Genomic DNA, 20,750 nt, shown 5'->3' on the forward strand with positions numbered 1-20,750 from the left:
CAGAACACACAACCCAAACCAAGGTAAGAAATGGCAGAAGTGTTTGGGCTCGGGACACATCGTGACCCCTCATCCCATGTCCAGTTGCATTCCTTGCTTTGTGATTTCATGGGCAGTCTTAAGAAGGAAACGCTCTGAAGTCTTCCATACCAGGGACTCTGTTCCACCTCAAATGTGTGTGTCCCTTTACCCTCCTGGGTGACAGCATAACCAGCTGTGTGCAGATCTCTGCTCCACTAGACCGCCTACCACTTGAACTCACAGCTGACCTGCAGAACCATGCACGTGCTTTGTGCAGAGTCAGCACGGTGCAAAATTTAACTGGATAAACTACAATGACGTATTATTTGATCTTTGGAAAGTCACCAAGCCAGCACCTAAGTAACAAGCAGAGCAACACAGAAGTCAGACTTACTCTGGCGCGACACATCCATGCTGCGGCGTGACTGTGAGGCAATGCGCTGGCCAGCACAGCTCAAATCTCAGTAACCTCACAGAGTTATTCACAATCTGGAAACATCCAGTTTTTGCCATGTCACCTATTTTGTCAGATACATAAAATGTTACTTACATTTAACAACAGTGAAAAAGACAAATATTAACAACTAATAAACCAGAACCCTAAATAGATATACAAGTATGCTACTGCTTTCTCAACTGCTCAATTATAGAAATTTCCAATCCTTGGTAGTAAACAAAGAGGAAAAAGGAATCCTGGAAATCGTCACTGCTTGGTCTTAACTTACGCACACACCCACGTAGCAGATTCACTCTACTCTGAACCAATGCTGTATCTCTGTGGGCAGAGGTGTGGCTCTGCCATTGGGGAACTGGGAGCCTCGTTGAGGAGTGTGGCCCTGGGACAAGGACTCTGCTCTAGGCAAGTCTGAGTGGGGTCTCCAACAGTGGAAGCAGGGCCGGGGCAAGTCACAGCTCAATTTGCAGGAGCCCATGTGTGTCTTGGATAGGCCATGGGCACAAAGGGAGTGCAGGCCCGGACGCCAGAACACACCTCTGAGGTGTCACAGTTGACATACTCACAAGGAGAAGGAGCTACCAGAATCAAGTGCTCGGGTAGGACAGTCCACGGCTCTTCGGAGGCCAGCTGATCCGGAGGCGGGCAAGCCGCCTGTGAGAGAAGAGGAGAACCCTGAGGACCTTTGACTGGTAAAACATCCAAAGAGACGTTGCCACCATGTTTCCCAGAAGCTCCCAAGTCGCTAAAAAATTATTTAAAAATGAAAAAGTTAGACATGAAGAAAGAGACTGAGAAGTTAAAAATGATAAAAGGCCAGATTGTATCACATATTTTTATATTCTTCATAAATCTAAAAACATTAAGACAAAGTTAAAAGTGAGTTATCAGGTATTTTTTAGTGAATAAAAGTTATTCATATTGTGTATAGTTTACAATGTGTACAGGATGGGTGTGGTGGATCATGCCTATAATCCCAGCACTTTGGGAGGCCGAGGTGGGAGGATTGCTTAAGGCTAGGAGTTTGAGAACAGCCTGGGCAACATAGCAAGACACCACCTCTACAAAAAGAAAAAAGAAAAATTAGCTGGGAGTGGTGGCAGGTGTCTGTAGTCCCAGCTACCAGGAAGGCCGAGGCAGGAGAATTACTTGAGGCCAGGAGTCCAACCTGGGCTACACAATGAAACCCTGTCTTTTAAAAAAATACGTAAAGTATAGGGGTGACAGGGGTGGGTGGTGGCACTGGGACTTGCAGGGAACACTCAGCCAGTCTGCGTCAGCAGCACTGGGCTCAGGGAGACAGCCGTGCAATGGGAAGATTAGTTAAAAAATAGGGGGATTAAGTAAAAATGTAAATATATTGAAGATAATGGGGCTAGGGTTCGAGTACTGGAGAAAAGGGTATAAATGTGGAAAGGCACTGTGGTGTTAGATTAGAATTGGAGGCTTCACAGTAAGCTCATTTAACATATTTATAAACAGAAGTAAATACAGAAGTGTGTGGATTTGTACATTAGTCCACGTTTCCTGGGTCTGTCCACAGGGAGGGCCTAGAAGCAAGGATACCTCAACAGCATGAGCACACCTAGTGCCTGCACCCTGGTTTCTAACACCATTCTCTACTCTCAGCTTCTGAGAGAAATGGTTATTCCAGGGTGGGGCAGGGAAAGTATACGATGAGCCTAAACATCCTGCTGTGCCAATGGGTAAGAAAGTGTGCAAAGAAGGACGGGGGACCTATCAAAAGGATCAGAAGCCAGAATGCAATGCAGGACCAAATAACGACAGTGAAGGATCAACACTGCACCCAGAGTCCACTCCAATATCAGTGAATAATTACATGAAAGGGCCAAAAGCAAACCTCTTCCTCATAGTAAAGAGCCAATTAATAAATGCAGAAAGATGGAATTAGAAATCACCCTTTGGTAACCATGATGAAAATAATTCAGGCAACAAGCATCAATGGATGCTCACAGTTTGATGAGGAACAAGATAATCATGATCTTTAAAGAACTCCCTCTTAAGATATTCATTAGTTTTACAGTGGAGAAATATGGCAGGCACCATTTTAAACTAAGTGATGAAAATAGTATTAGTGATAGGACAAATCAGCATTGTACGCTGCCTGAGAAGATGCACCGAGAAAACAAACAGCATCATTCCTACCAAAAGTGTGAAAATTGAATCTGCAAACTGAAATTGCGGGATATTTTACAAAGTAACTGGCCTGGACTCCATAAAAACATCAAGGTCATTGGTAAGAAAGGGTTAGCAATTGGCCTGCAATCTATTTTCTCCTTTTTAACCAGGGAATGCTCAAGAAAAAAGAAAGGTGATTTGGTGAAATCTCCCGGTGATCTTGCTAATGACAGATCTCCTAGCACACACACTAATGTCCTTATCTATGGAATGCTTTTTGCAAGATGTATCTGCTCTGTCTAGAATTATTTGTGGTAAAGAAACCTGAAGCTTCTGATTTTATGGGATGCAGTTATTTGAAAAATTACCACATAAGTTATGTAATTACCAAAGTGCAAAACAGAACTTTCATGCTCAATATAGCTCTTCCTTTTGGGTAAGCCATGTAGCACATGCACAATTTAGAGACCTTGTGTCAAATTTGAACAAGAGCTCAAGTATTAATGCTGCCAAAAGGACCTAGGAAGTGCCACTGCCAGTCCCAGACTTCTCCAGGCTTCACCTAAAATTACTAGTAAGCTTAATTCTGGATGAAGTCTTTGATTCTGTGGATCTGATACAATAATTGAACCTTCTGTATCATCTCAGTCAGGAAAGATAAGGAAAGGCTAAGGAACTCTATTCTGAAAGAGAGTAAGCAGATAGGATAACCAAATGCATCATGTGATGTTAGATTACACTCCAGACCAGAGAGGAAGCAGCAAAGAGGAAGGTTATTTTTGTTGTTGTTTTGTCATTTAACTATAACATAAAGGACATTATTGGAACAAACAATAACATGTGGATGGAACCTGTGGACTAAATGATTGTAGTGTATTGCTATTAAATGTCCTAATTTGGATGAGTTTTCCATGGCTATGCAGGAGAGTGTTTTTTGTTTTGTTTTGTTTTTGAGACAGAGTCTTGCTATTGCCCAGGCTGGAATGCAATGTCCCCATCTTGGCTCACTGCAAGCTCTGCCTCCTGGGTTCACACCATTCTCCTACCTCAGCCTCCCCAGTAGCTGGGACTACAGGTGCCCACCACCACGCCTGGCTAACTTTTTTTTTGTATTTTTAGTAGAGACGGGGTTTCACTGTGTTAGCCAGGATGATCTCAATCTCCTGACCTCGTGATCCGCCTGCCTTGGCCTCCCAAAGTGCTGGGATTACACGCAAGAGCCACCACGCCTGGCCGTAGGAGAGTGTTTTTAGGAAATTTAGGGCTAATTGGTTATCATGCCTGAAACTTACTCTTACGTGGTCCAGAAAAACCTTCCATACAAATAGAGGATGATAAGGTAAAGGTGGTAAACTGTTAACAACGGTGAGTCTGAGTGCAGAGTATATGGGAGTTCTCTGCACTATTTCTAAACTTTCCTGAAAGTTTGAAATTATTTCAACTTAAATTTTAAAATAAAGGTGAAATAAAAATTTTGAGACAAAATAATAATAATAGTGAAGTACAGGAAAAAAGATCAGCTTTGCTATGAATCGAATCATCCTGAAATCTGGTGAAAGATTTCTGTTCATTTATTTTACCTTGTAGATTCCAAGCTAGCTTTGGAAGAAGGCTGAAGGAATTCTCTGCTAGAAATGCAATCTCTGAATTCTCCAATTACTGAAAGTATAATTTTACACATGCTTCCATAAAAGAGCTGAACATCATTAGGTCGTTGGGGAAGATCATATACTGAAATAGAAAATAATGTTTGAAATACATGAATGTTCACACAAGCATACCACAAAGTAACAGATACATTTGTATATTTATAGCTATAGAATATTAGTTTCCTGGGTTGGGGGAGGTGACATTTGGATTAGCAGTATACCACCTGGCACAAAATTACAGTCAATTCAGCACCAGTGGCTGACAGCTCAGACTTGGAACCTGAATTTGAACTACCTTTGCCACTCATTTACTTTGTGACTTCTGGCAAGTTACTTAACCTCCCTGAACTTAGTTTCCCCAACTATAATATAGAGTAACGATCTGTATCAGGGGTTGTGAGCATTAAAATAAGAATGCCTTTGTAGATATATTCGGCAACAAACATTTATATGAAGCTTAATGTGGACATTGTTCTAATCCCTTTATATATATTAATTTAGTTAATTTTCAAAACAATTCTTTGAGATAGGTACTATTACCTCTACTGCAAAGAGGAAAAATCTGAAGCACAGAAATTAAGGGTCCATGATTTTTAAGTGGCAGTCTCATAGACATTCAATTTAAAGTAAATCTAGAAACTAGAACTATTCATTTAATTAAATATTTATAGATTAATGAAATAGTGCTCAAGATAAACATCTCTAGATTAGGACACCCAAATTTGTATAAACAAGAAATGTTAAATTAGATAGTCTTTGAGTCATATATTTTGACATGGAAATTTTAAAAGAACACGGTAACTATAAATTTAAATTTATAACTTAAGCAAGACTCCTGACTGAAAAAGTTTAAATCAACTACAAAAATATATGCCACAAATTACACATTTTGTAAAAGCAAGATTGTTACAAATCCTTGGAATAGTAACATGCTCAAGCAAATGTTACTGAAATTCATCACATAAAAGCTTCACCTGCAGTATACTCACAGGTGATCTATGGTACCAACCAACACGAAAAAGTGAAACTGTTTCCTCCATTCCTCTGGGCAATAAACTTATAATCACAAGGAATATAGTATTCCTTGAGGTGAAATTCTGGTGTCCCAAAGACCCGGCCTGAGTCCTAGCTCAACCTCACCTTAGATGGGCGATCTTGACAGGCTACTTGAGCTCTTGGTTGGCTGTGTCAACACAACTCTTAATACAATATGTGTACTTAATTTTTGGACATGCAGCTGTACCTGGAGCACTCTTCCTCATTCTGGTCTCATCTTCACCTTGCCAACTCCTCCTCTTTCTTCAAGTATACCTCAAGAATCATCTCATTCTAAGTGAGGTGCCCTCCCAGATTTGTAAACACAGCTCTGTCTGTAACAGCACTTTTCACATCACACCTGAGTCATCTGTCTTCCCCTGAGTCTGTAAGCCCCTCATGGACAAGGACTGCATCCAGTACCTCTGCATCCAGTGTCCATAGACCTACTGGCATCTTGTCCTCTCAGGACTGTTGCTATATGGTGGGGCAATGCCAGCTTCTGAACCACTGCAAACTCTGGTTCCCTACAATCTTCACCACAGTTGCACCATGTTACTAAGTGTTAGTGTTCCATCTCCATAGCACAGTTCAGCTTATCTCGTATTTGGATCCTTCCTATGAGGAAGAGGTGGGGCTGTAGTGGGACAGATGGGTCTTCAGTTTCAACTCCAAGTCCAAGGTTTTTTTCCTTTGCTCTGGTCCCTTAGCACACTCCTGACAAGTCCATTTGAAGTCTTTTTGTCATTTTTAACCAACTCATCCTTGCCTTCCCTTTGAGCAGATGATCTAGACCCCCACTTAATGAAAAGTTCACAGACTATTCAACATCACCCCTACACCAAGGCATAAATATCCTTTCATCACTTCATATTTCAGAAGCAAAATACATTCCATCACTAAAAAACTAGAAAATAAAAACAGGGAAAAGCTACCACGTGAAATTTACCACCAAAACTAGCCACTTATTATTTTGGTGTGTATATGCCTGTAATTTTACTTATGTAAATATATATGTAATAATTTTTAGCAAAATGAGACCTTACTATACAAACTTCAAAAAGGTTTTGTGATAAATGAAGAGCTTTCCATGTCATTCAGTACAGATTCATATTATTGTTCTAATGGCTTCAAATATACTACCACATAATTAAATAACTCCCTATTCTTGGGCATTAAGGTTACTTCTAGCTTCTTGCTATTATAAACAACACTATGGTGAAAATCTGTATATACATTTTAACACAGTCTGTATGTCTCAATATATTTATATTTTGTATGAATAATAAATATTGTTAAATATTTGAAATGTTTAGTGTAAACAGGGCTAACCATCTAGGTTAGTGTCACCTTATTACTATCTATTTTGAAGTTTTTTTGCCACCACTACATCTTCCATAAATCTTACAATAGGCACGATAGCACAGTAACCTCAAAATGAGTGCAAGTTTGCAATCAAATCTAAGTAGCAATTAATTTGATTTAATAATGACCATTTTCCTCTTCCTGTTTACAAGGGTGCCTAGAGAATAAGTGCAGAAAGTAACATGTAACATTTATACAGCAGCAAAGCTCTTTCATCGAATACTTATAACAACTCTGTATGGATGAAAAGCTAGATGAGCTAGATGTCGCTCTTCTTTCCATTTACAAGATAAGGAAACTGACATTCAATGATGTAATTTGTTCAAACTCATACAGCAGGGCTGTGGCTCAAACTCTGCCTGACACTGTATCTAAACTAACACTTCCTTCTTATATCACATAATTGGACATAGATAATACTATAAATGACCCAAAAGATTTACTACATCAAGACATGCTGGAATTCTTACCTTCAGTTACTAATAGCTCATCTTGAAATGCTTCAACAAAATTAATGTTTTGAAGCACACTATGTTCTGGAAGTATCTGTTTTATCATCTCTGGTTTATGTAACAGGGCCCTGCCAGGAGAGATTTTTTTTTATTATTTAAAAGTGACGTTATATATAAAATAACTTTAATTAGATTTTCACTAATGCATTTGGCAAATCCCACTAATACTGATATATTAGTACACAGACCTTACACCTAAAAGAAAAACCTGTTTTGGAAGTTCTTTCAAAAATTACACATGGTAGTAAAATTATCAGTTTCAGTTAAATATTAACATCAAACAAGAATTCCCTAAAAGAAGAGTAAAATTAGATTCTTTTCAGGTCCTACATTTTCATTATTTGTGATAATTTGGTTACAGCTAGAAATTTGTCTCAGAACACAAAAGAACATGCTAAAAATGGAAACATTTGAAGGGGAATACCTAAATTACCATATAACTATGTTTATCTGGCTCCTTCCAGAGAATCTGAGGTGAGAAAACTGAAATGTAAATTTCTCTATAATACTCAGATGTCCACAAAAAAAATCTCACTACTGTTAATTTTATGGCAAAGAGTTTGAAAACAATACACTGATTTCTATATCCCAATTGAGAGAAAAAAAAAACATCAGAATACCTCATAATGTGATTTCTCCAAATGTCAGTTTCTATTTCCAAAATAATTAAGAAACAAAACCAGGTTCAAAGGCAAGCTTTTTATTTGGTCTGTTCTAACATCATGTAGCAAGTCACCATTAAATTCCCTCTTGTAAAACATTCCAATGACCCTCAACAAATTAAAAACAAAACAATTTCCCAAATTCTGTATTAGAATAAAAAACAGTCAAGCACAAAGGGTCGGAAGGAGACAGGCGTATTCCTCCACACCCCCTTTCTAATTATTTTTTATTAGCAGATGACACACCATGAGCTGCACTCATCCTATGTTTAGGTCCTTTAATCTAGGAAGCTACACTTTACAATAAGAGAATTCATATCTTTAAATCACGCCTAAACCTAAATCAACATCCTAAATTTTCCAACAGTTCAGCATATCAAACTATGTTTCAATTATTTATGTATGTATGTATGTATTTATTTATGAGAGAGGTCTGGCTCTGTCACCAAGGCTGGAGTGCAATCATAGCTCACTGCAGCCTTGAACTCCTGGGATTGTGATCTTCCCACCTCAGCCTCCAAAGTAGTGAGGACTACAGGTGCACACCATCACACCCAACTAAATTTTCTATTTCTTTTCTAGAGACAAGGTCTCATTATGTTGCCCAGGCTGGTCTTGAACTCCTGGCCTCAAGCAATCCTCCCACCTCAGCCTCCCAAAGTGCTGGGCATGAGCCACACAGCCCGCCCTATATTTAAATTAGATATATCAGATTTTATAGTAGTTCATACTTTTTAAGTATCTACAAGTTAAACATCTTACACATTTCGAAAATTCAACTTGATCCTTTCAAATAATTCACAGCATTCCCAGAAATATTACTAACTAGTCATCTGTGTTTATACAATATAATCATTCAGTAGTTGTTAAATCTTTTATAAAACTGACACTGTCACTTAACATGTCATCAAGAGTACATTACGGAAATGGTCCTATTATGAAGTATGATGCACCTACTGAGTAAGGGAAGAGTGGCACAATACATTCACCTAGAAAAGAAGGCACATTCTAAGGAAATACAGGAGATGAATTTCCTACGGGTATTTTTTCCTCACATTGTGGTAGCTCATCACCCACATAAATTCTACCAAGATTTTTCATCTACCAGTTCACTAATAAATAGTGAAATATTCTAAAAATTCCAAATCCCAAGCCACAGAAGCCTTCATTATTTCTGCTGAATGGTTCCCAACATTATGTAAGATAAGTAATCTACCTGCGATACTGCTGTCTTGAAATTTCATCTCCACCAAATAAGTATACAGTTGATAGTTCTGTTGCAGTTTTATTATTGATTCCTCTGTCTGATGGATTATATATTAAAGTAACATTCTGATGCCAAGAAAAAAAAATCAGGAGTAAATATTAAATATTTTTAAGTAATTTCAATCTGATTCAACAGTCTTATGAGCCTAAAAATTCGACACAGACACAAGTGCATACGCATGGCATTTCCAAGATCACATAAGTACTTCTATTCCTACATTATTTTCAAGTATTATTTTAGCTTTTGGCTTTAAAATACATAATTATTAACAATTTTAAAATGAGTTGATGTTTTTAGCACAGAAACTTTTGTACTTACTTCTTGTGTTCTTTCCTTGAGTACAAATTTATCTGGAAAAATCCTCAATACTTTAGGATCCAGCAAAACTTTTTTCTGACACTCCTTAAAACCTACTGCTTTAACAAAAGCTGCTCGGGAGCCAGTGTTGCGGACAGAAAAAACAATTTTACTTTCTTTGCCAGGTACTAAGCCATTCACTGTTACCATGTAACTGTCAGATAATTTTTTAACGCCTTCCAAAATAAGATTGCTTGTTCCTCCATATCCAGACAAAGGTATCTAAAAAAGATATACATATCCAAAATTATTTTAATGTTAAGCAGAAAGCGAAACACTGAATTACAGTGAGAAGAAAATTCAGAAAGATTTAATACAATTAAAAATTTAAATGTTTGTGTACTTTGGGTAGTAGTTCCCCATTTCCAGTCCAGCAGTATATTCAAGACTTTGTCTTAAGGAAAAAACAAACCAAAGAGCTGCAAAAGTATCTGGCTTCTGATAGGCTAAGAATTAACTATTTCAAAAGCCAAGCTTAGATGACACAGGAATAATATAAAGATTAGTACAGATATGCTTGATTAAGAAGTTTATAGAGTAAAATATTCAAATATTTTTAATTTACTTTGAAATGCACTAAAAAGATGAACTGGTGGCTGGCAAGGTAGCCAAATAGGAACAGCTCCTGTCTGCAGCTCCTAGCGAGATCAATACTGAAGGCGGGTGATTTCCGCATTTCCAACTGAGGTACCCAGCTCATCTCACTGGGACTGGTTAGAGAGTGGATGCAGCCCATGGAGGGTGAGCCGAAGCAGGGTGGGGCGTCGCCTTACCTGGGAAGTGCAAGGGGTTGGATGCCCTCTCTCACCACTCCTATTCAACATAGTATTGGAAGTTTTGGCCAAGGCAATCAGGCAAGACAAAGAAATAAAGCGTCTTCAAATAGGAAGAGAGGAAGTCAAATTGTCTCTCTTTGCAGGTGACATGATTGTATATTTAGAAAACCCCATCCTCTCAGTCCAAAATCTCCTTAATCTGATAAGCAACTGCAGCTGTCTCAGGACACAAAGTCAATGTGTGAAAATCACAAGCATTCCTATACACCACTAATAGACAAACAGGGCCAAATCATGAGTAAACTCCCATTCACAATTGCTACAAAGAGAATAAAAAACCTAGGAATACAACTTACAAGGGAAGTGAATGACCTCTTCAAGGAGAACTACAAACCACTGCTCAAAGAAGTAAGAGAAGACACAAAGAAATGGAAAAACATTCCATGGACTCAATATCGAGAAAATGGCCATACTGCCCAAAGTAATTTATAGATTCAATGCTGTTCCCATCAAGCTACCATTGACTTTCTTCACAGAATTAGGGAAAAAAAACTACTTTAAAGTTCATATGGAACCAAAAAAGAGCCTGTATAGCCAAGACAATCCTAGGCAAAATGAACAAAGCTGGAGGCATCACGCCACCTGACTTCAAACTATACTACAAGGTTACAGTAACCAAAACAGCATGGTCCTGATACCAAAACAGAAAGACAGACAAATGGAACAGAATAGAGGCCTCAAAAATAACACCACACATCTACAACCATCTGATCTTTGACAAACCTGACAAAACAAGAAATGGGGAAAGGATTCCCTATTTAATAAATGGTGTTGGGAAAACTGGCTAGCCATATGCAGAAAACTGAAACTGGAGCCCTTTCTTACAACTTATACAAAAATTAACTCAAGATGGATTAAAGACTTAAACATAAGACATAAAACCATTAAAACTCTGGAAGAAAACCTAGGCAATACCATTCAGGACACAGGCATGGGCAAAGACTTCATGACTAAACACCAAAAGCGATGGCAACAAAAGCCAAAATTCACAAATGGGATCTAATTAAACTAAAGAGCTTCTGCACAGCAAAAGAAACTATCAGAGTGAATAGGTAACCTATAGAATGGGAGAACATTTTTGCTATCTATCCATCTGACAGAGGGCTGAGGGCTGAGGGCTGATATCCAGAATCTACAAAGAACTTGAACAAATTTACAAGAAAAAAAAATCCCATCAAAAAGTGGGCAAAGGATATGAACAGACACTTCTCAAAAGAAGACATTTATGCAGCCAACAAACATGTGAAAAAAAGCTCATCATTACTGGTTATTAGAGAAATGCAAATCGACCAGGCACGGTGGCTCAGACCTGTAATCCCAGCACTTTGGGAGGCAAAGGTGGGCAGATCACGAGATCAGGAGATCAAGACCATCCTGGCTAACATGGTAAAACCCTTTTTCTACTTTAAAAAAAAAAAAAAAAAAAAATTAGCTGGGTGTGGTGGCATGCGCTTGTAGTCTCAGCTACTTGGGAGGCTCAGAGGCAGGAGAATCGCTTGAACCCGGGAGGCGGAGGTTGCAGTGAGCCGAGATTGTGCCACTGCACTCCAGCCCGGGCAACAGAGGAAGACTCTGTCTCAAAAAAAAGAGGAAATCAAAACCACAATGAGATACCATCTCATGCGTGAGAATGGCGATCATTAGAGACTCCGTTTCAAGATGGCTGAATAGGAACAGCTCCGGTCTGCAGCTCCCAGCGTGATTGACATAGAAGATGGTGATTTCTGGATTTGCAACTGAGGTACCTGGTTCATCTCACTGGGACTGGTTGGACAGTGGGTGCAGCCCACGGAGGGTGAGCTGAAGCAGGGCGGGGCATTGCCTCACCCGGGAAGCACAAGGGGTCGGGGGTTTCCCTTTCCTAGCCAAGGGAAGCTGTGACAGACTGTACCTGGAAAATCGGGACAATCCCGCCCAAATACTGTGCTTTTCCAACACTCTTAGCAAACGGCACACCAGGAGATTTTATCCCGCACATGGCTTGGCAGGTCCCACGCCCACAGAGCCTTGCTCACTGCTAGCACAGCAGTCTGAGATCCACCTGTAAGGCAGTAGCCTGACGGGGGGAGGGGCATCCACCATTGCTGAGGCTTGAGTAGGTAAACAAAGCAGCCAGGGAAGCTCAAACTGGGTGGAGCCCACCGTAGCTCTGCAATGCCTACAACCTCTATAGAGCCCACCTCTAGGGGCAGGGCATAGCTGAAAAAAAGGCAGCAGAAACTTCTCCAGACTTAAACGTCCCTGTCTGACAGCTCTGAAGAGAGCAGTGGTTCTCCCAGCAGGACGTTTGAGCTCTGAGAACAGACGGACTGCCTCCTCAAGTGGGTCCCTGACCCCCATGTAGCCTAGCTGGGAGACACCTCCCAGCAGGGGCCGAATGACACCTCATACAGGCTGGTGCCCCTCTGGGACGAAGCTGCCAGAGGAAGGATCAGGCAATATTTGCCGTTCTGCAGCCTCCGCTGGTGATACCCAGGCAAACAGGATCTGGAGTGTACCTCCAGCAAACTCCAACAGACCTGCAGCTGAGGGACCTGACTCTTAGAAGGAAAACTAACAAACAGAAAGGAATAGCATCAACATCAACAAAAAGGACATCCACACCAAAACCCCATCTGTAGGTCACCAGCATCAAAGACCAAAGGTAGATAAAACCACAAGGATGGGGAGAAACCAGAGCAGAAAAGCTGAAAATTCTAAAAACCAGAGCACCTCTTCGCCTCCAAAAGATCGCAGCTCCTCACCAGCAACAGAACAAAGCCGCATGGACAATGACTTTGATGAGCTGACAGCAGTAGGCTTCAGAAGGTTGGTAATAACAAACTTCTCCGAGCTAAAGGAGAATGTTCGAACCCATCGCAAGGAAGCTAAAAACTTTGAAAAAAGATTAGACGAATGGCTAACTAGAATAAACATCACAGAGAAGACCATAAATGACCTGATGGAGCTGAAAAACATGGCACAAGAACTACGTGATGCATGCACAAGCTTCAATAGCCAACTCGATCAAGTGAGTGAAAGGATATCAGTGATTGAAGATCAAATGAATGAAATAAAGCGAGAAGAGAAGTTTAGAAAAAAAAGTAAAAAGAAACAAAGCCTCCAAGAAATATGGGACTATGTGAAAACATCAAATCTACATCTGATTGGTGTACCTGAAAGTGACAGGAAGAATGGAACCAAGTTGGAAAACACACTGCAGGATATTATCCAGGAGAACTTCCCCACCTAGCAAGGCAGGCCAACATTCAAATTCAGGAAATACAGAGAACACCACAAAGATACTCCTCGAGAAGAGCAACCCCGAGGCACATAATTGTCAGATTCACCAAGGTTGGAATGAAGGAAAAAATGTTAAGGGCAGCCAGAGACAAAGGTCGGGTTACCCACAAAGGGAAGCACATCAGACTAACAGCTGATCTCTCAGCAGAAACTCTACAAGCCAGAACAGAGTGGGGGCCAATATTCAACATATTAAAGGAAAGAATTTTCAACCCAGAATTTCATATCCAGCCAAACTAAGCTTCATAAGTGAAGGAGAAATAAAATCCTTTACAGACAAGCAAACGCTGAGAGATTTTGTCACCACCAGGCCTGCCTTACAAGAGCTCCTGAAGGAAGCGCTAAACATGGAAAGGAACAACTGGTACTAGCCACTGCAAAAACATGCCAAATTGTAAAGACCATCGAGGCTAGGAAGAAACTACATCAACTACCGGGCAAAATAACCAGCTAACATCATAATGACAGGATCAAATTCACACATAACAATATTAACCTTAAATGTAAATGGACTAAATGCCCCAATTAAAAGACACAGACTGGCAAATTGGATAAAGAGTCAAGAACCATCAGTGTGCTCTATTCAGGAGACCCATCTCACATGCAGAGACACACATAGGCTCAAAATAAAGGGATGAAGGAAGATCTACCAAGCAAAAGGAAAGCAAAAAAAAAAAAAAAAGCAGGGGTTGCAATCCTAGTCTCTGATAAAACAGACTTTAAACGAACAAAGATCAAAAGAGACCAAGAAAGCCATCATATAATCATAAGAGATCAATTCAACGAGAAGAGCTAACTATCCTAAATATATATGCACCTAATACAGGAGCACCCAGATTCATAAAGCAAGTCCTCAGAGACCTACAAAGAGACTTAGACTCCCAGACAATAATAATTGGAGACTTTAACACCCCACTGTCAATATTAGACACATCAACAAGGCAGAAGGTTAACAAGGATATCCAGGACTTGAACTCAGCTCTGCACCAAGAGGACCTAATAGACATCTACAGAACTCTCCACCCCAAATCAACAGAATATACATTCTTCTCAGCACCACATCACACTTATTCCAAAACTGACCACACAGTTGGAAGTAAAACACTCCTCAGCAAATGTAAAAGAACAGAAATCACAACAAACTGTCTCTCACACCACAGTGCAATCAAGTTAGAACTCGGGATTAAGAAACTCACTCAAAACCGCACAACTACATGGAAACTGAACAACCTGCTCCTGAATGACTACTGGGTAAATAACAAAATGAAGGCAGAAATAAAGATGTTCTTTGAAACCAATGAGAACAAAGACACAACGTACCAGAATCTCTGGGACACATTTAAATCAGTGTGTAGAGGGAAATTTATATCACTAAATGCCCACCCTAACATCACAATTAAAAAAACTAGAGGAGCAAGAGCAAACACATTCAAAAGCTAGCAGAAGGCAAGAAATACTGAAGATCAGAGCAGAACTGAAGGAGACAGAGACACAAAAAAACCTTCAAAAAAATCAATGAATCCAGGAGCTGGTTTTTTGAAAAGATCAACAAAATTGGTAGACTGCTAGCAAGACTAACAAAGAAGAAAAGAGAGAAGAATCAAATAGATGCAATAAACAATGGTAAAGGGGATATCACCACCGATCCCACAGAAATACAAACTACCATCAGAGAATAATATAAACACCTCTACACAAATAAAGTAGAAAATCTAGAAGAAATGGTAAATTCCTGGACACATACATCCTCCCAAGACTAAACCAGGAAGAAGTTGAATCTCTAAATAGACCAATAACAGGCTCTAAAATTGAGGCAATAATAGCCTACCAACCAAAAAAATTCCAGGACCAGACGGATTCACAGCTGAATTCTACCAGAGGTACAAAGAGGAGGTGGTACCATTTCTTCTGAAACTATTCCAATCAATAGAAAAAAAGAGAATCCTCCCTAACTCATTTTTTATGAGGCCAGCATCATCCTGATACCAAAGCCTGGCAAAGACACACACAAAAAAAGAGAATTTTAATCCAATATCTCTGATGAACATCGATGGGAAAATCTTCAATAAAATACTGGCAAACCAAATCCAGCAGCACATCAAAAAGCTTATCCACCATGATCAAGTTGGCTTCATCCCTGGAATGCAAGGCTGGTTCAACATATGCAAATCAATAAATGTAATCCATCACATAAACAGAACCAACAACAAAAATCACATAATTATCTCAATAGATGCAGAAAAGGCCTTTGACAAAATTCAACAGCCCTTCATGCTAAAAACTCTCAATAAACTAGGTATTGATGGAATATATCTCAAAATAATAAGAGCTATTTATGACAAACCCACAGCCAATATCATAGTGAATGGGCAAAAACTGGAAGCATTCCCTTTGAAAACTGGCACAAGACAGGGATGCCCTCTCTCACCATTTCTATTCAACATAGTGGTGGAAGTTCTGGCCAGGGCAATCAGGCAAGAGAAAGAAATAAAGGGTATTCAATTAGGAAAAGAGGAAGTCAAATTGTCCCTGTTTGCAGATGACATGATTGTATATCTAGAAAGCCCCATCGTCTCAGCCCAAAATCTCCTTAAGCTGATAAGCAACTGCAGCAAAGTCTCAGGATACAAAATCAATGTGCAAAAATCACAAGCATTCCTATACACCAATAACAGACAAACAGAGAGCCAAATCATGAGTGAACTCCCATTCACAACTGCTACAAAGAGAATGAAATATCTAGGAATCCAACTTACAAGGGATGTGAAGGAACTCTTCAAGGAGAACTACAAACCACTGCTCAAGGAAATAAAAGAGGACACAAACAAATGGAAGAACATTCCATGCTCATGGATAGGAAGAATCAATATCGTGAAAATGGCCATACTGCCCAAGGTAATTTAGAGATTCAATGCCATCCCCATCAAGCTACCAAGGACTTTCTTCACAGAATTGGAAAAAACTACTTTAAAGTTCATATGGAACCAAAAAAAGAGACTGCACTGCCAAGACAATCCTAAGCAAAAAGAACAAAGCTGGAGGCATCATGCTACCTGACTTCAAACTATACTACAAGCCTACAGTAACCAAAACAGCATGGTACTGGTACCAAAACAGATATACAGACCAGCGGAACAGAACACAGACCTCAGAAATAACACCACACATCTACAACCATCTGATCTCTGACAAACCTGACAAAAAAAGAAATGGGGAAAGGATTCCCTATTTAATAAATGGTGCTGGGAAAACTGGCTAGCCATATGTAGAAAGCTGAAACTGGATCCCTTCCTTACACCTTATTCAAAAATTAATTCAAGATGGATTAAAGACTTAAATGTTAGACCTAAAACCATAAAAACCCTAGAAGAAAACCTAGGCAATACCATTTAGGGCATAGGTATGGGCAAGGACTTCATGACTGAAAAACCAAAAGCAATGGCAACAAAAGCCAAAATAGACAAATGGGATCTAATTAAACTAAAGAGCTTCTGCACAGCGAAAGAAGTTACCATCAGAGTGAACAGGCAACCTACAGAATGGGAGAAAATTTTTTAATCTACCCATCTGTCAAAGGGCTAATATCCAGAATCTACAAAGAACTTGAACAAATTTACAAGAAAAAAACAAACAACCCCATCAAAAAGTGGGCAAAGGATATGAACAGACACTTCTCAAAAGAAGACATTTATGCAGCCAACAAACACGTGAAAAAATGCTCATCATCACTGGTCATCAGAGAAATGCAAGTCAACACCACAATGAGATACCATCTCACACCAGTCAGAATGGTGATCATTAAAAACTCAGGAAACAACAGGTGCTGGAGAGGATGTGGAGAAATAGGAACACTTTTACACTGTTGGTGGGAGTGTAAACTAGTTCAATCATTGTGGAAGACAGTGTGGCAATTCCTCAAGGATCTGGAATTAGAAATACATTTGACACAGCAATCCCATTACTGGGTATATACCCAAAGGATTATAATTCATGCTACTATAAAGACACATGCACACATATGTTTATTGCGGCACTATTCACAATAGCAAAGACTTGGAACCAACCCAAATGTCCGTCAGTGATAGACTGGATTAAGAAAATGTGGCATATATTTAACAAAGCATCTGCTTTGTTAAACAGATGCTTGAAGGCAGCATGTTCGTTAAGAGTCATCACCACTCCTTAATCTCAAGTACCCAGGGACACAAACACTGCGGAAGGCCGCAGGGTCCTCTGCCTAGGAAAACCAGAGAACTTTGTTCACTTGTTTATCTGCTGACCTTCCCTCCACTATTGTCCTGTGACCCTGCCAAATCCCCCTCTGCGAGAAACACCCAAGAATGATCAATAAAAAAGAAAAAAGAAAAAAAGAAAATGTGGCATATATACACCATGGAATACTATGCAGCCATAATAAAGGATGAGTTCACGTCCTTTGCAGGAAGATGGATGAAGCTGGAAACCATCATTCTCAGCAAACTATCACAAGGTCAGAAAACCAAACACCGCATGTTCTCACTCATAGGTGGGAATTGAACAATGAGAACACTTGGACACTGGGTGGGAAACATCACACACATGGGGGCCTGTTGTGGGATGGGGGGCAGGGGAAGGGATAGCATTAGGAGATATACCTAACGTAAATGACGAGTTAATGGGTGCAGTAAATCAACAAGGCACATGTATACATATGTAACAAACCTGCACGTTGTGAACATGTACCCTAGAACTTAAAGTATAACAACAACAACAACAAAAGAATGGCGATCATTAAAAAGTCAGGAAACAACAGATGCTGGAGAGGATGTGGAGAAATAGGAACGCTTTTACACTGTTGGTGGGAGTGTAAATTAGTTCACCCATTGTGGAAGACAGTGTGGCGATTCCTCAAGGATCTAGAACTAGAGATATCATTTGACCCAGCAATCCCATTACTTGGTATATACCCAAAGGATTATAAATCATGCTGCTATAAAGACACATGCACACGTATGTTTATTGCAGCACTGTTCACAATAGCAAAGACTTGGAACCAATCCAAATGCCCATCAATGATAGACTGGATAAAGAAAATGTGGCACATATACACCATGGAATACTATACAGCCATAAAAAAGGATAAGTTCATGTCCTTTGCAGGGACATAGATGAAGCTAGAAACCATTCTCAGCAAACTAACACAGGAACAGAAAACCAGACACCCCATAAATGGGAGTTGAACAATAAGAACACATGGACACAGGGAAGGGAACATAACACACTGGGGCCTGTCAGGGGGTGGGGGACTAGGGGAGGAATAGCATTAGGAGAAATACCTAATGTAGATGACGGGTAGATGTGTGCAGCAAACCACCATGGCACGTGTATACCTGTGTAACAAACCTGTACGTTCTGCACACGTATCCCAGAACTTAAAGTATAATAAAAATTAATTAATTAATTAATTTTAAAAAGATGAGCTGATGGATGGATATGTGGGAGAAGAAATATAGCAAAATGTTAACTATAGAATCTAAGTGATAGTGTATGCGACTGTTTACTGTATAATCCTTTCAATTTCTCAGTAATTCTGAACCTTTTCATAATAAAATGTTTTTGGGGAAAACTGTATTTATAATCCTCTTAGTGTGCAGTCTAGCCAGTGTCAGAGAAAAGCATGCAAAAGGGACTAAGCTAAAGATAAGAACTCAAACAACTTTTCAAGGACAGACACATTGTCAATGGAGGAAGCAGCACACTAGAGTTAGGCTTGGGGATCCATCTGCTGCTGCTTCCACAGGGCTCAACCCTTGCAGGAAGCAAGCCTTCACAGAATACATCCCATAAATTCGAATGTTAAGGAAAATATTCACCCTGCTGGAAACTTTCCATACTCTTTGAAATGCACACCTTTAAAAATTATCTTTCATTCCTAATTACATGTCGAGTATCCCTTATTCAAAGTGCTTGGGACCAGAGGTGTTCTAGATTTGGGAATATCTGCATTATACTGGCTGAACATCCCTAATTCAAAAATCCAAAATCCAAAATGCTCCAAAGAGCATTTCCTTTGAGCATCATGTTGGCACTCAAAAAGTTTCTGATTCTGGAGCATTGTGGAGTTTGAATTTTCAGATTAGGGATACTCAATCTGTACTAAAATAGGTGGCAAATACTTCCTTGCAAACTTGAAACCATCATAACTTATTCCGAGTTGTTATGTACTTAACTAAAATAACATTTTGAAAAAGTAGTTTCAGGCACCTCATCAGTTTGTACTATCTTGACTTTTAGTACAAGTAAACAGCATTTCAGGCTTGGCACAGTGGCTCACGCCCGTAATCTCAGCACTTTTGGAGGCCAAGGCCGGCGGATTACTTGAGGTCAGGAGTTTGAGACAAGCTTGGCCAACTGGCACAACCCCATCTCTACTAAAAATACAAAAATTAGCCGGGCGTGGTGACGGGTGCCTGTAATCCCAGCTACTCGAGACGCTGAGGCAGGAGAATCGCTTGAACCTGGGAGGCGGAAGTTGCAGTGAGCCGAGATCACGCCACTGCACTCCAGGCTGGGCGACAGAGTGAGATGATGTCTCAAAATAAATAAATAAATAAACAGCATTTAAAAGGGTTTCAGATTGGAAGCTCCTACAAATCCTCCCTCACTCAAAGTGACCTCTGGTAGTTTCAACAGCAAAAATGTTTCTAATTTTTCTTTTTCCATAGAAACGTACGAGTAAATTTTATCAATGAAACTAAATAGCAAAAAACAAGGGAAAAGGTACCTTTGAAAACACTCATTATAAGTATTCTGCCTATATTTTCAAAGCCTAAGAAATCACAAATTACTACAGAGTAACAAGGTTAAGAAAAAAGAATGATTGGCCGGGTGCGTGGCTCACGCCTGTAATCCTAGCACTTTGGGAGGCTGAGGCTGGTGGATCACGAGGTCAAGAGATCAAGACCATCCTGACCAACAATCCCATCTCTACTAAAAACACAAAAATCAGCTGGGTGTGGTGGCACGCGCCTGTAGTCCCAGCTACTCGGGAGGCTGAGGCAAGAGAACTGCTTGAACCTGGGGGGCAGAGGTTGCAGTGAGCCGAGATGCCACTGCACTCCCGCCTGGCGATGGAGCAAGACTCCATCTCAAAAAAAAGAAAAGAAAAGAAAAAAGAATGATTAAATGAAAC

At 39.9% G+C, this 20,750-nt stretch overlaps 1 protein-coding gene across 2 annotated transcripts in view; it reads right to left on the reverse strand.

The window, feature by feature from the left end:
* CEP192 (centrosomal protein 192) overlaps positions 1 to 20,750 on the reverse strand; it is a 133,700-nt gene that overhangs the window by 28,382 nt on the left and 84,568 nt on the right. For both annotated transcript variants that reach the window (XM_063597167.1, XM_063597166.1), the window contains 6 exons: positions 9,423 to 9,683; positions 9,054 to 9,169; positions 7,134 to 7,243; positions 4,195 to 4,345; positions 1,042 to 1,220; positions 416 to 539 (listed from right to left, as the gene is read on the reverse strand). In XM_063597167.1, coding sequence (XP_063453237.1) covers positions 416 to 539; positions 1,042 to 1,220; positions 4,195 to 4,345; positions 7,134 to 7,243; positions 9,054 to 9,169; positions 9,423 to 9,683 — 941 coding nt within the window. The remainder of the gene's footprint in view (positions 1 to 415; positions 540 to 1,041; positions 1,221 to 4,194; positions 4,346 to 7,133; positions 7,244 to 9,053; positions 9,170 to 9,422; positions 9,684 to 20,750) is intronic.

This window comes from Pan paniscus, chromosome 17 (assembly GCF_029289425.2).
Source record: "Pan paniscus chromosome 17, NHGRI_mPanPan1-v2.0_pri, whole genome shotgun sequence".
Lineage (NCBI taxonomy): Eukaryota > Metazoa > Chordata > Mammalia > Primates > Hominidae > Pan > Pan paniscus.